The 16,981-nt window shown below is 39.4% G+C and overlaps 1 protein-coding gene and 1 pseudogene across 1 annotated transcript in view; both read right to left on the bottom strand.

Moving 5' to 3' along the window:
• FCHSD2 (FCH and double SH3 domains 2) overlaps positions 1-16,981 on the bottom strand; it is a 289,540-nt gene that overhangs the window by 23,881 nt on the left and 248,678 nt on the right. The window contains exon 13 of the mRNA XM_049889930.1: positions 6,562-6,723. Coding sequence (XP_049745887.1) covers positions 6,562-6,723 — 162 coding nt within the window. The remainder of the gene's footprint in view (positions 1-6,561; positions 6,724-16,981) is intronic.
• LOC126079040 (small cell adhesion glycoprotein-like) lies at positions 8,518-15,922 on the bottom strand (annotated as a pseudogene).

Below are 16,981 nucleotides of genomic sequence, written 5' to 3'. Positions count from 1 at the left end.
CCTTTGGCAAGTGTGATTATGATATGTCTTGGTGACTTTCTTTCGGGGTTTATCCTACGTAGAGTTCATTGAGCTTCTTAAGATTTTTCATATTTCCCCATATTAGGGAGGCTTTCTATCAGGAAATCTTCAATGATGCTGTTTTCTATTTTCTCCTCCTCTCTGAAACTTTGATCACATGCAAATGTTTGCTCTTGATTATATCTCACATAGTTCTTAGATCTTCTTCATTCTTTTCTGTGATTTTTCCTCAAAGCGGCATCCATAGATTTGTCTTCAATTTTGCTGATTCTTCTTCCATTGTTTCAAATTTGCTCCTAATACCTTCTACTGCATTGTCCATTTCTGAAATTTTGCTGCTTATATTTTGGATTTCTAATTGCTGTTTCTGAGTGATTTCTAATTGTTTGACATTTTCTTGTTGTATTATTTTCCTGAATTTTTCTATTGTTTTGTCTCTTTTCCTTGCTTTGGGGTAAATTTTGGTTGGTTTTGTCTGTGTTTTCCATCATTTTGTCTGCATTTTTCCTTGATCTTTATCCTAATTGCTTGGAGAGCCCTGAATATTAGATTTCTCAATTCCCTATCAGGTAGTTCCAGTGCCTTGTCTTCTGCTGGTAGGTCAATTGGTACTTTACTCTGGTCACTTACTGAGACCATTTTGCCCTCTTTTTCTTGTATGTTTTTATATTGTCTGCTGTCTTGAGACATTCAGGCATTACTGTATTTATTAATTGTAAGTTTGTACATTTTATCTTGCTTTTTTGTTTTGTTTGGTTATGTCTGGGCAGGTGGGCTGGGCGTGCCTTATTGTTTGCTCATCTATTAGCATGATAGTTCTCACTACTGTGTCCTGGTGTGCAGGGCAGATTGCTTAGCTATGGTGCTGCAGGGCAGGTCCAACAGGAAGGGAAGGGTGGAGTTAGGTCCTTTGTCTGCAGCATGAACTGGGCTGGGGGCTGGAGTGAGGCCACTGTGGTCTGCAGGGGGTCCTGAGCCAGCCGAGAAAAGGTCTGGGGTCTGGGCTGGGTTCCCTCAGGGTGGTGGCAGGTGGTGGGATGGGTCTGGAGTCTGTAGGAAGGTGCCTGGGGTCTGCGCCAGGTCACCTTGGGGCCTTGGCATGAGGTGGGAGTAGTCTGGAGACAAATGGAAGGGACCTGGGGTCCAGGCTAGGTCCCCTGGTTGCTGTGACGGGTGGTGGGAAGAGTCCGGAACCTTGGGAAGGGGCCTGGGATCTGGGCCGGGTCCCCTCAGGGCTGCGGGTGGTGGAAGGAGGAAAGGTTGCGGGGGAGACAGGGGCAGAGAAGGCTAGATGGAGGAGGACAATAGGGCTGGTTGGTACTCTGGTTCCCAGTGGTCAGGGTTGCTGCAACAGGGTGATTATAGCTGCTGTTCACTAAAGGGGCAGGAGTTGTAGGGGCATGATCCTGTGGATACTGGGTGAGAGAATCTGGGCTTCTCCTTGAGTTGCAGCCAGCAAATTTGGGCTGTCTTAGTCCTAGATGTGTCTGTGCCTTACCTCTATCTTCTATTGGGAATTCCGTTGAGAAGCCTTTCTGTGTGGGGGGTTGTTGGCTTTATTCCAAGATGGCAACACTGAGTCATGCTGTTTGGTCTGGAACCTCTACTTTGTATCTCTATTCTTTTTGCGTTTTCTATCAGTTTCTTCTTCTCAGTGACTTTCAGTTTAATACTTTAACTCTTCACTTAAAGTTCAGGGTTCTAGGACTGATGTCTTTATCTGTTTTACTTGTTTTTTTTTTGTGTTTGTTGCAGCGAGATGGCTTAGTGTGTCTGACTGGTCTGCCATCTTGGCTCCACCTCAAGTTCCATCTTTCAATGCATTTTCTCTTGAGAAATTATTACTGTTTAAAAGCTGACTCTCAATTGCTGTTTCTCTATTAAAATTCTATAGAATGGGGGGCGGGTAGTCCAGAGGAATAAATACTACATTTCCCCTGCCATGTTTACTGCTGCTATTTCAAATGCCCTTGAAACATTCTCATTTATAAATATTACTGAAAATTCATGGCTGAACGAGGTAATCGTGTATCTCATTTAAATGAACAATTCATTCATGGTCATTTGGGTCAGTGGCAAAACAGACTCTAATCTTGACCTCTCAAATCTGAGACTTACAAGTCTGTTGATTTTTTTTCCATCAAGGCCTAACAGAGCATTATTGTCATATAAAAGAATAAGGATCACATACTAGAAATTGCCATAAACTAACTTTAAAAAAATATTTTTATGTACTTGGTAGACATTACCTTCAAATTCTATAAAAGCTTATTATGGACATTAAAAAAAACAAAAAATTGTGGGCATTACAAAAAAAAGAAAACAAAATGCCCATGCATTTATAAAAACTAAAAGCCAATGTGGGTAGAACAAATTTCCAAAAATATATAAGGAATGTTAACTAACATGTACTGTGCTTTGGCACTGGGAATCAATCCAAAACATTTTATCTTGGCAACACTGGCTGATATGGAACATTCCTTTCCCCCTTTACTTTGAAGTTCATTTTTGATTCTCACAGAAGGGAATGACAGAATGCAGTGACAGCAATAGGGGTCACCACCATTTGATTTTGCATTGCTCTAGGAGCTTTTCAAAGCATGTCATTTCAGAATAATTTCTTCCTCTTCCCCCTTCCACCCTACACAACTTAATCATTACAACTTTTTCTTCACCCAGTATTTGTAAAATCACATCATTCCTCTGCCTCTTAATTACTACTCCTTCATCCTTTTTCTTTCCTTTCACGTGACAGAACTTCAATCAAAACTATTCTTTTTAGCTGTACTGACATTTTGCTTTCTTTGACATTGTAAACTGTGTACTCTTACTGCAAGGGCAGATGAGGAAAATTGTTTTATTTGGTTTTAGTAGCTGTTTTCTTGTACTTAGCAAAATAGCCTCTGAAGGGCTTCATCAACTTGTGGTACTGTCATGCAGTAGAAAGCAATGGATTCCGGGGCCTGACAGACTTGGGCTTGAATGCTGACTGTGCCACTTACTTGTTTGGTGACCTTCGGAAAATTATTTAACTTATCAACCCCAATTACCTCATCTCTAGAAAGATGATGGAGGCCCTGGGTGGTACAAATGATTAATGTGCTTGGCTGCTAACTGAAAGATTGGAAGCTTGAGTCCGCCCAAACGCACCTCGGAAGAAAGGCCTGGTGATATACTTTTGAATAAAAAATCAGCAATGAAAACCATATGGGACACAGTTCTACTTTGATATACATGGAGCTGCCATGAGTAGGGCTCCACTCGACAGCAACTTGTATAGGAGAATTATTAAGTGAATTATGGTACACCTTCCTGAACCCTGGTGGGACAGTAGTTAACAGCTCAGGCTGCTAACCAAAAGGCTGGGAGTTCGAACCCACCAGGTGCTCCTTGGAAACTCTATGGGGCAGTTCCACTCTGTCCTGTAGGGTCGCTGTGAGTTGGAATCGACTCAATGGCAATGGGTTTGTTTTTTTTTCCAGATGGAATATTATGCAGACATTAAAACGATGATAAGAGCATACAGCAAACGTGGGGTGTTTGATTAAAAAAAGTTACAAAATTAATCTTACTATGACAAATATTTTTTAAAAACCACAGTAAAAAGACAAAGGAAATACACAAAATTGCTAACAGTGGTGTTATAAGGACAGAACTGTTAGTAATTTTCCTTTCCATTACACTTTCTAATTTTTTGAAAACACGGTATACAATTCGTCCTATTCTAAAATTAATGCAATTTCAAAAATTAGGCTGTAAAGTGGGTATTTTTTTTTTTTTTTCCTGACTAAGAGAAGGCAGGAAAATAAGAGAGCAGAGGGATGAAGGACAGGCTGAGCAAGTCACTGGCAGCAATCCAATCATAGGAAGCTGTGTGTAGACTCTGGTCACGCATTAATTGTATAAATGTATCAGCAGGCTGCTCTCCTTTTAAAAAATGTTGCCATATTCTGGGATTCTTTTTCCCCTTCCCAATCCTCTATTCTGTACCACAGCATGATATAGAAGGCAAAGAGTTAATACCCAGATAAGTATATTTCCATCCTTATTTTATAAGGTAAATAGACAACATATTTTGAAAACATTTATCTTCCATAAAGCAGTCTAAACACTTTCCAGTTACACTGTTAATGTCTAACAGTAGTATTAACCATGTTTTCCAGATGGAAGGGAATTCTAAACTTGATGACTAATGCTTTTGTTGGCATCTATAATGGAAGGAATAATTTGGTCCCCAGAATGTGTATTTCAGCTTCATGCACCTCAGCCAGCTAGCTGTCAATGTCAAGAGATACAACTCCCTCTAAATTATTTCAATGCTGTCATTTAAAAGCAGGTTAAATAAATATTGGGACCTCATCAAGCTGTTTTGTGCCTACATCTCCTTTTTTATTTATAATGTTAGTAAAGCTTCCTCAAAATATAATCTCTCAACTGAAGGAAGACACAGGCTTCTTAAGACTGACTACAGAGGGAAGGAAGAGTGGGATGGGACTGCAAAATGCTGTCTTCACAGAGGAAAGGACAAGTCTCCAGATGAGCACTCAAGAACACTCTTTTGATGGCACTCAAGAACACTCCATTTATTCAACACTTGCTATGTGCCAGGCACTGTGCTAAGGGCATCTTCATTCCTTCCTTTACTCATAGAAGCTCTACTTTATTTCCTGTTAAAATTCTTCAAGGACTATCTCAAATGACATTTCCCTCCTACCTAGCAAACTTCTTCTCTATTGTTCTAGCTGGTATTGAGCTTTTCCAGTAGCATTTCACAGAATCACGAGATGTTTAGTGTTGGAAGGTGATCTTAGAGTCATTTAATCCAACTTTTTGAAACCCAGAGAGAAGTGACTTTTCCAAGGTTGCGCTGCTGATGAGTTAGGAGTAAGCAATTTTGAGTTAGCTACATAGTAGCCCAGTCATGTGCAGCCGTGTATCACTAAGATCTATAAAGGTCTGTTTGCTCTATTGGATTGTAAGTTCTTTGAGGGTAGGGCCAAGTGTTGTCCATTTCTGATTTGCCCATGAAGCAGGTACAGTCAGGTGGTTTTGATTTAGTTAGAAAAGGTATTAGTCCAAGGAGAATCATGGGCTTGGTTAGCTGGCAACAGTGCACCTGCAGAAACCAAAAGCTAGTTTGTGTCTGGAATTTGCTGTCATCATAAGCCCCGTACAACAGAATAACCTCAAGTAGACGGGAATTGTGACTTTTACAAGACGCAATAGAAAAGAGATCTCACAACATGGAGCAACTCTGTTCTATTATAAACAGGGAAAGCTCTTCTAGTCTGCTTATTTTCTCCAGTGTATTACCATTAACAGTGAAATAAAAATAAACCTTCAATAGATTGTTTTCCCTTAAAATGTATACTCCCACACAATCCTTTTTAAATGTGCAAATGTACTCCCATTAGAAAACCAGAATGCTATGTGAGAAAACTGACAAAACTTCCAAGAATGTTTCAAATGTTGGCTAATATATCTAGCAAAGATACCTTATATCTGAAGGGAACAAGCATTGAAAATGCACTATGGATACAATGGGAAGTTGGGAAATTAGATTTTTAGCTTTTAGTCTGCCACTACTCATTCCATCCATTCACTTATTTGTTCCTTCAACAAATATTTACTGAGAACCTACTATGTGGCAGATACTTTGCAGAGCAGTAAACAGGGCAGACATGGAAATTATATTCCATACAGGAAGACAGACAATAAACAAAACAAATAAAAAAGGACAAGTACAGATTGTAATAAATGCCATAAAGGAAACAAGCAAAATGATAGCAATGAGCTGGGAGGTGGCAGGAAGAATTACTTTAGTCTGATCAGCTATGCATCACCTATCCACCTAAGTAATATCAGACACATCACTTTTTGGTACTCAGATTTCCAATGTGTGAAACTAAGAGGGTGAACTGGGTGACATCAGATGGAAAGAGCCCTGGACTTGAAGAAAACTTAAGCTTGAGCCCTGGCCTTGTCAGTAAAACCATACTGTACTGTCTCCCTGATGAAAGATGCACTAAGGAGGGAGTGAAAGTCCTTGTGGGCTGAAGTCACCTTCAGACTAAACCCACAGGGTAAGGGCTTTCCTTTCACTTCTTTACAACTGTTTATAACTTTCTGGATTTTCATTTTTACTAGGGAAGACCTCTGAGAACTTAAGAAACCTGGATTAAATAAATGCTCTATTCTGCTGCTTCCAGGCCAGAAGCATATTTACTCTCTGAACAGGATAATGAGCTTGGCAAATGTGCAATGATACCCCAACTGGTGATAACATGGTTTGCTGAAGGTTCAAAACCAAAAACCAAACAAAAATAACCTCAATTTTTCCCCTCTCTCCTTTCTTACCAAGTTTAAGGAAAATCAAGTTTTGATAGGCTGAAGGGAAAAACACACACACACAAGCACAACCTCTAGTAAAACCATTATTTTTTCTTTTAAATCTTGGCTGTTATTAAGGTTGGCTACCTAGTCCAAGAATAGTATCCTTCAGTGAAAGTCAGCCCATCGTATTCAAGAAGAGAACCATACCGAGTGTAAAGTGCCATTATTGGTCACTGCAGGAAGGCGGGCCCATCGCTCATTTTCCAGTTCCTCCATCACTTGATTCATTGCACTCTTTAGCCATGTGTCCACAGAAACACCGATCTGCTTTAGCAGGTCCAGACGGGCTTCAGCTTTCAACTTAATTATCTAAGAAAACCAAGATAATGGTCAGAAATCAAGGCATTTTTTTTCTCAAATTGTTATAGCCGTTTCTGATCTATTAATATGAATAATCTTGACTTCACAAGCAATTCTTCCTTGGCAGGGATATTAATTTTTCAGAGAGAGAGAGAGAAAAGAGAAAAGGCAAGTGGGAGAGGGAGAAGGAGGGGTAAAGAAGAAGAGAGAGGGAGAGACACAGCAATAGAAGTGCACACATATAAGAGTGGGAATTGGGGCCTCCTGATGATGGCAAATGGTGCACTTGCATTTTGACAAGATCACAGTACTGATGATGCATCAAATATAAGTTATGAATAGAAAGAGATTAATGTTCCATCAAGTCTGCTTTCTTCTCCTGTTAATAAGAATATGCATCACAACATCCTTAAATTTAGCGTTTTCAAAAGTCTTCCTACCCACTTCCTGATTTTTTCTCTCCTTGTAATGCATCTTTCACAGTCTGCAAATGATCTATCATGTCACCCTCCTGCTTAAAAACTTCCATGACTCCTGACTACCTACGGAAAAAAGAATTAAATAATTCTTAACTTGGAATAAAGTATCTTTTACAATTTGGGCTGAATTATCCTTCTGCCTCTTCCCACACACCTCATGCTCCCACGCCACTGTCCCTCCAACACATCATGGCCTCTCATGCCTTTGCTCATGCCAGATCCTGTGTAAAATGCCTTTTTATAAAATGCCTATCCATACTCGCTGCTGTTAAGTTGATTCCAACTCACAGCGACCCTGTAGGACAGAGTAGAACTGCCCCAGCTTCCAAGGAGCGCCCGGTAGATTCAAACTGCTGACTTTTTGATTAGCAGCCACAGCTCTTAACCACATCACCACCAGGGTTTGCATAAAATGCCTGGTGAGCTTTTATGTTTCAAGGGTCAATTCAAATATTACCCATTCTATTAAGACTTTCCTAATTATCTTCCTTAGGCAGTTAATCACTTCCTTCTCTCTGCTCCCCAACCACTCTATGTTGTTGCTGTGCTGGCTCCAATTCATGGTGACCCCACATACAACAGAACAAAATGTTGTCCAGTCTTGCGCCATCTTCACAATCATTGGTATGCTCAAGCCCACTACTGTGGCCACTGTGTATTCTGAGTGTCTTCCAATCTAGGGGGCTCATTTTCCAGCACTAAACTGAACAATATTTGTTTGTGATCCATTGGGTTTTCAATGACTAATTTTTGGAAGTAGATGTCCAGGCCTTTCTTCCTAGTCTGTCTTAGTCTGGAAGTTCCACTGAAATCTGTCTACCACGGGTGACCCTGTCAGTATTTGAAATAGTGGCGGCATAGCTTCCAGCATCATAGCAACTCACAAGCCACCACAGTATGACAAACTGACAGATGGGTGATGGGGGAAGCGCTCTATACAGATTGATATTATAATGTGATAGGCACTAAATTATTCTTTAACCTTTTTGATACAAAGGGGGTTCTTTTAGGACTGGAGCACTGACATTCACTGCTATTCTCCAAAGCACGTAGTATGTGTTCCATCTTTTTTCATTGAGGATCCTATACAAAGGCACTTCTGCTTTACCATCTGAGAAAGATTTTACTTTGAACAGCTTCTACCGTTTCAGCTGAAATTAGCCTTTAAAAACTGCCATTCAGTTACAATGAGTTATGAAATATTATCTTAATTTCCCCTTTGACTTTTGTCAATTAACAGTAATGTCTACTTTGCTTTTTTAAATTATGATGTAGCAGTCTAATGTTAAAAATAAAAAAGAACAAAAAGCAATTACTCAAACAATATTTTGAAGCAGCTCTTTTAAAATTTATCAACAACTATATTTTACACAATGGAAAAGGAGAAATGGGCAACTACTCAATACAGACTTGGAGTTTAAAATATCTCAGACATTCTGTTCATCTCATCAAGTATCCAGTAGTCTTCCTCTGAAGAATTACTTCTTCATCAAATATAGTTAATTATAGTAATGCACTGTTTTTACTGTTGTATACTTCTAACACAGAAACCCTTTTGTATGAGGGAGAAAGACAAACAATTTCAATATCAAAAAGTTGGAGATATCACATCAAAATGACACTCTCCTCCTTCTCTACAACCCTAAGGCCATGCCAATGCATCAGAAATAGTAGGAATTAAGAATAAAAAGTTCCTATTCTCCAAACTGAAGAAAGGGAAATATTACTTGTTCTTTTGTCTTGGCTCCAAGCCATAAGCCATAACCATATGCCGTTTTTAAACCTGTCCCAAGAGAACAGTAACAGCTTTAGTCCAAGACCTATGCCCCTGAATCTCAGCCAGTCAGGGACAGCCTCAGGCTTCGGAAAGCTCAGAGCCTTACTCCAGAAACCATGCTTCCGCTCCAGCTTCTGATGGCCCCATCAATTCCAAAATGTCCGCTCAAAGGGAGCTAATTCATAAAACTCTCATTTTTGGAAATCTGCCAATTCCTGAAATTCACACTTCTCAAAACTCTATATTAGCAATTGCTTTGTTCAGAGATTTTGCTTCGTATCATTCTCTTTTGCTTAACCACCAACCAGCTGCTTTCGCATTGATTCCAACTCAATGCAACCCCATATTGTCAGAGTAGAACTGTGCTCCATAGGATTTTCAATGGCTGATTTTTCGAAGTCGATCAGCAAGTCTTTCTTTTGTGGTGCCTCTGGGTGGCTCAGACCTCCAACTTTCAGGTTAGCAGCTGGGTGTGTTAACCGTCTGCACCACCCAGGAACAACTTCTTTTGCTTAGCAAGCAATAAATTCGGCTTCACTGTTTTAGATATTGGAGTGGTTGGTGGTCTCTTCCTCCAATATTTGAAGGTTCCACTGATATAATTTTGGGGAACCTCACTTGTTAGCATTCTGTGGGACTCTTGGACAAACAAGTGCTTTCACTCTGGCCCCTAAAAATTGTATTTATTAAAAAAGAAACTTTTTTAGAGAAGTTTTAGGTTTACAGAAAAATTGTGCAGAAAAGTACAGAGTTCCACTATACTCCATATTTCCCCGCTGCACACTGTTTCTCCTATTATCAACATCTCGTATTCCTGTGGTACATTTATTATAACTGATGAGCCAGTATCAATACCTTATTATTAACTAAAATTAGTGTTTATTCTTTGTGTTCTATAGTCCTATGGGTTTTAACAAATGCATAATGTCATGTGTCCACCATTACAGCATTATACAGAATAGTTTCACTGCCCTAAAAATGCCCTGTGATCTACCTACTCATCCCTTCCTCCCTCAGCTTGAAGTCCTGGCAATCACTGATCTTTTTACTGTCTCTATAGCTTTGCCTTTTTCATAATGCCATACAGTTGGAATCATACAGTATGTAGCTTTTTCAGACTGGCTCCTTTCACTTAGCAATATGCATTTAAGGTTCCTCCATGTCTTTCTGTAGCTTGAGAGATCATTTCTTTTTATTGCTGAATAATACTCCATTATATGGAGGTAGCACTGTTTATCCATTCACCTACTGAAGGACATCTGGGTTGCTTTCAATTTTTGGCAATTAGCTCAAAACAGGGAAACAGCAACATCATTATGTAAAAGAAGAAAACATTAAACCAATAAAGAGGGGCTAAAAAATGTAGTCATAGATCTTTCATATGGAGAGGAAGCCAAGGCGATATAAAGAAATAAAAGTTTGGTTTAAACTTAGAAAAACAGGGGCAAATATTAAGGTAACCACAAAGGAGACTAACAATACTACACATCAAAAGAAATACAAGAAAAACATATAAAGACTCAGCACAAACAAAATCAACAGTAAAAAGAAGAAAAGGCAATATAAAGAAAAACTACTCCGCACAAAAAATTAAGTGGAAAAAAGAAACTCTCAACCACACAAAAAAAGACATCAAAACGACATTATACCTATCAATAATTATGCTGAGTGTAAATGGACTAAATACACCAATAAAGAGACAGAGTGGCAGAATGGATAAAAAAAAACTATCTGTCTCTATGCTGCCTACAGGAGACACACCTTAAAGGCACAAACTAAAACTCAAAAGATGGAAAAAAAAAAATACATATCTAGCAAACAACAATCAAAAAAGAGCAGGAGTGGCAATATTAATTTCTGACAAAATAGGCTTTAAAGTTAAATCCACCAGAAAGGATAAGGAAGGACATTATATAATAATTAAAGGGTCAAATTTTGGCAGTTATGAACAAGGCTGCTATAAACAATCGTGTGCTCATTGAGCCCGTTTTGCATGCAATTTTGATCATTCTCTAGATTTTTTATTGGGTGAGTCAATATCAATAATAATCTGTTCGAATGAGCTCTCACTGCTGGATTTATTTTGCTACACTAAGATTTTTAAGCATATAGATCTTTTTCAAAAGCTGAGATAGAATTCATATAACACAAAATTCATCACTTTAAAGTGTATGATGCAGTGGTTTTTAGTATTACATAGATCTATATATAAGGTAATTAGACCTTTTTGAGGTGCACCATTTGATAAATGCTCTTGCAAAAATCTCATTTTTTTTGTTTCATTGATATATAATTTAGAGATCATACAATTCACCCATTTAAAGTGTACAACTCAATGGTTTTTAGTATATTCACAGTGTGCAACCGTCACCAGTATAAAATTTTAGAACACTTTTATCACAACAAAAAGAACGCACGCCCTTTAGCCATCACTCCCAATCCCTCCAACACCTCAGTACTAAGGAACCACTAATCTATTTTCTATTGCTAGGGATTTCCATTTCCTATGTAAATGGAATGATATAATATACGGTCTTTTATGTCTGGACTCTTTCACCAAGCATAATGTTTTCAAGGTTCATTTATGTCGTAGCAGGTTATTAGTATTTCTTTTTTATGAATAATATTTCATTGTATAAATAAAACACACTTTGTTTATTCCATAAACAATTGTGTACAAGTTTTTGTGTGGATGTATGTTTTCATTTCCCTTGGGTATACACCCAGAAGTGGAAATTGCAGGGTTATACAGTAACTATGGAGCCCTGGTGGTGCAGTGGTTAAGAGCTTGCCTGCCATCCACAAGCTGCTCCTTGGAAACCCTATGGGGCAGTACTACTCTGTCCTGTAGGGTTGTTATGGGTTGGAATTGACTCGACAGCAACGGGTATGCTAAGGTATGGTAACTACATTTAATCACCTGTGGAACTGCCAAACATTTCAAAAAGTACTATTTTATAATCACACCAGCGGGGTACAATGGTTCTAATGTTTCCACATCCTGGTCAATACTTGTTAATGTCTGTGATTTTTATTATACCCATGATAGTGGGTATGAAGTGGTATCTCATCGTAGTTCTGATTTGCATTTTCCTGATGACTAATGATGTTGAGCATCTTTTCATATACTTATTGGCTATTTGTGTACCTTCTTTGGAGAAATATCTATTCGAATCCTTTGCCATTTTTTAATTAGGTTATTTGTCTTTTTATTATTGAACTGTCAGAGTTTTTATATATTCTAGATAAAAGTCCCTTATCAGATAGATAAATCATTTGCAATTTTTTTTCATTCTGAAAATCCAACACCTCTACAACAAAAACACAAATAATTCAACAAAAAAATTGGCAAAGGAAATGAACAGACACTTCAACAAAGAAGACATTAAAGTGGCTAGCAGACACATGAGGAAATGCTTGAGATCACTAGAAACGCAAATCAAAAACCACAACGAGATACCATCTCATCCCAGCATTACTGGCACAATCAAAAACACGGGAAATAACAAAAGTTGGAGAGGCTGTGGGGAGATCAGAACTCTTTTTTTTTTTTCTGCATCACTTAATGAAAACTTTTAATTCTTATAAAAATAGTACAAGTTATGAGGTTGTTGGGGAATATGGGAAAGAAGGGCTCAGATTAAAGTATGTAGCACATTCAACAGGAGGTAAGGTCTCCTACCCCAGCTGACTTGGTCTTTTTTTTTTTAATTAATTTTTATTAAGCTTCAAGTGAACATTTACCATTCCAATCAGTCTGTCACATGTAGGTTTACATACATCATACTCCCTTCTCCCACTTGCTCTCCCCCTATTGAGTCAGACCTTTCAGTCTCTCCTTTCGTGCCAATTTTGCCATCTTCCCTCTCTCTCTATCTTCCCATCCCCCCTCCAGTCAAGAGTTGCCAACACACTCTCCAGTGTTCACCTAATTTAACTGGCTCACTCTTCATCAGCATCTCTCTCCCCCCCACTGACCAGTCCTCTTCATGCCTGATGAGTTGTCTTCGGGGATGGTTCCTGTCCTGTGCCATCAGAAGGTCTGGGGAGCATTGTCTCTGGGATTCCTCTAGTCGCATTCATATCATTAGGTATGGTCTTTTTATGAGAATTTGGGGTCTGTATCCCATTGGCCTCCTGCTCCCTCAGGAGTTGTCTGTTGTGCTCCCTAGCAGGGCAGACATCGATTGTGGCCAGGCACCAACTAGTTCTTCTGGTCTCAGGATAATGTAGGTCTCTGGTTCACGTGGCCCTTTCTGTCTCTTGGGTTCTCTGACTTGGTCTTTGACCTTGGTATCCAGCCTCCAGGAAGAACTGTGCACAGTACCTTGGCTGGGGCTATTACTACGTGACCGTGTGGGGACAAACTGGGCAGCCAGCAACACTGTCTTCTCCCTCCCCTCAACCTATGTACAAAGTGAAGACTGGGCACATACTCAAATGTTTCCTGGTACAGCCTCACCTTGTCAGCCAGTCATAAATACCAGCTGTATTATGAAGGCCTGGCTAAAGACATCATAAGTTGCTTTCTCCATGTCCCTTGTGTCAATGATGTTGACATTTGGGCGTGTCCTGGAGGGAGCTCAGATTTGCCCATGTCCATCAATGCTGCTCACTGGCTTCAGATGAAACTTCCACCTAATAAACAGTCCATGTGTTGGTGCTGGAGCCTGGGATAAGCTCCTTGGAGCCCAGATGAAGTCATTAGATGAAATGTTCTTCCTTCTCCCTGCCCTTGGCTGAGTCACTCTCCATCTGGAGGATGGTGCTGGGCTCGCTTCTGCAGGTTCATAGGTGACGTAGCTGCCTTTGTTCTTGTACAGGTAAAAGAAGATGACGATCACGACCGAGAGCAGTGTGAGGAAGACCACGGTGATGACAACTGGAATGAGTGCTGTGCTGGCTTTAGCTTCTGGGGACAGGGCCTCAGTGGCCTTAAGGATTGGGGTGGTCATGAGTTCTTCCCCAGGCAAAGCTCCTGGGGAAGGTGTGGTTGGGAGGCTAGTCATTGCAGCCAGTGGATGAGGACCCTGAGGTAAGGGCAGATCCAAACCCATCTCTTTGGTTTCTCTGAGTATCTCCTCAGGTTCCAGGTACCAAGATCACTCCACAAGAGCAGATCAGAGACTGACTGTATTTGGGGGTACGTTATCTTTGAATGTCCTACTCTGAGATCCTTGCACCGGGCCACCACATATACCTAAGAGATCTCCCATAGCCTTTCCGGTTGGACGGGCTGTGGGAGAAGGGCCGGCACCACTCTGTGCCTGCTTTTGAACTGGGCAGGGGCAGGATCTGCAGAGATTCGTGGAGGCCGGGAGAATCAGACAGACTGCCGGACTGAGAGACCTAGCTAGAAAGAGATTGGAACTCTTATGCCCTGCTGGTGAGAACGCAAAGTGATACAACCATTTTGGAAAACGATACGGTGCTTCCTTAGAAAGCTAGAAATAGAAATACCATATGATCTGGCAATCCCACTCCTAGGAATATATCCTAGATAAATTATAGTTGTTACATGAACAGACATATGCACACTCATATTTATTGCAGCATTGTTCACAATAGCAAAAAGATGGAAACAACCTAGATGCCCATCAACAGATGAATGGATAAACAAACTATGGTACATACACATGACGGAGTATTACGCAACGATAAAGAACATTGATGAATCTGCAAAGCATCTCATAAGGTGGATGAATCTAGAGGGCATTACACTGAGTGAAATATGTCAACCACAAAAGCACAAATATTTTATGAGACCACTACTGTAAAAACTCACAAAGAGGTATACATAGAAAAAGAAACAATCTTTGATGGTTATGAGGGAGGAGAGGGGTGGGGATGAAAACACACTAAACAGACAATAGATAAGTGGTAACTTTGGTGAAGGGTAAGACAGTATACAATACTGGGGAAGTCAGTACAACTTGTCCAAGACAAGGTCACGGAAGCTCCATAGACATTCAAACTCCCTGAGGGACTGAATTGCTGGGCTAAGGGTTATGGGGACCATGGTCTTGGGGAATATCTAGCTCAACTGCCATAACATAGTTTTGGACCACAACTACCATGGCCTCCACCAGACTGAGTCCAGTACAACTAGATGGTGCCTGGCTACCACCACCGACTGCTCTGACAGGGATCACAATAGAGGGTCCCAAACAGAGCTGGAGAAAAATATAGAACAAAGTTTAACTCACGAAAAAAGACCAGACTTACTGGCCTGACAGAGACCGGAGAAACCCCAACAGTATGGCCCCCAGATACCCTTTCAGCTCAGTAATGAAGTCACTGCTGAGGTTCATGCTTCAAAGATTAGGTAGGCCCATAAAACAAAAGGAGACTAAAGGGGCACACCAGCCCAGGGGCAAGGACTAGAAGGCAGGAGGGGACAGGAAAGCTGGCAACAGGGAACCCAACGTCAAGAGGGGAAAGTGTTGACATGTCATGGGGTTGTTAACCAATGTCATAAAACAATACGTGTACTGTTTAATGAGAAGCTAGTTTGTTCTGTAAACCTTCATCTAAAGTAAAATTAAACAAAAAAAAAATTTTTTTTTCCCCATTCTGTGGGTTATCTTTTCACTTTCTTGATAATGCCCTTTGAAGGACAGCTGTTTTTAATTTTGACGAAGTCTAATTTATCCATTTTTTCTTTTGTTGCTCGTGCTTTTGGTGTCATGTCCCAGAAACTAATCCAAGGTCACAAAAATTCACACCTATGTTTTCTTTTAAGAGTTTTATAGATTTAAATCTTAATTTAGGTTGTTTTATGTTAGTTTTTACATAGTGTGAGGTAGGGATCCAACTTCATGCTTTTGCATGTGGATATCCAGTTGTCCCAGCATCATTTCAGTATATATTTTAAACTACTAAAGGCAATGAAATGCTGAAAAAAAAAAAAGAAAAAAATGAACAAGCTCATTACTGGAAACCACAAATGTGGGTCATATAACCGCTTATGCAGAGAAGCAAAGAACAACAATAACAACAACAAAAAGATAACTGTTCAATATATTTTATTTTTTCAACACCAAATAATCTTGTTTTCTTAATATTTTTGTCAGTACTTGACCAAACAACTGATAAACATGGTTTTTGCAAACTTAGAATTAAAGTGCAGTTCCAGGATAAACACTGCTGTTTTCCCTTTAGAGTCCCAACTGTTTTTATTTTAACAACTGTTTAAAAGCAGAATTTTCTAGTGTTTTAAAATGAATTTTAATAATTTGCCAATTGATTAGATATTTTGCAGAGCACAGCTCTCTGTAAACATGATGGCATTCCAGACACTTCTTAGCTAAATCATTTTTAGAGCTTGTAAAGACATAGAGCTTAAAAAAAAAAAAAAGATGCTTTGAAAATCCAGATTTTTTAAAATACATAATCTTAGTGTTGATACTAGTTAATAGTTGGTGTAAACGAAGCCTATGAACTCCAATTTTTAACATAAAAAACTCAACATAAGCACATCTAAGTTTCAAGCCACAGTGGAGTTTATGAATTGTTTTGACAGTTATAAAGTCTGTAAATCTAACTCAAGCTTAATTCCTTTGCCATCAAAATATCATTCCTCCAAAGACAAGAAGTGCTATCTACTTTAACTCTACTATTTAGGACAACATCTTGCATATAGCAGGGAATGAATAATGGTAGATAACAGTATTTGCCATTCCAAGTTATCTTTGGTATCCTAAAACAAACAAAAAACAAAAAAACCACTGCAAAAAACTTTATCATATGTACTAGAAATCTGATGACTATACTATTTCATTTAATCTACACAACAGTTTTGGGGGTAGACATGATAAACCCCATTTTATAGATGAGAAAATGAACTGACCAAGGTCATATCGACTGTGGTAAAGTATTACACTGATGGGCCCCAATGAATCATGCTTTCTGGTATCCACGCTCTTGGGTAGCCCATACTCACATTGATTCTGGGCTTATCCATGTGATTTGCTTTGGCCAATGAGACATAAGGAAATCTGATGCATACAGA

Source organism: Elephas maximus, chromosome 7 (genome assembly GCF_024166365.1).
Source record: "Elephas maximus indicus isolate mEleMax1 chromosome 7, mEleMax1 primary haplotype, whole genome shotgun sequence".
NCBI lineage: Eukaryota > Metazoa > Chordata > Mammalia > Proboscidea > Elephantidae > Elephas > Elephas maximus.
This window is presented reverse-complemented; position numbering and strand designations above follow the sequence as displayed.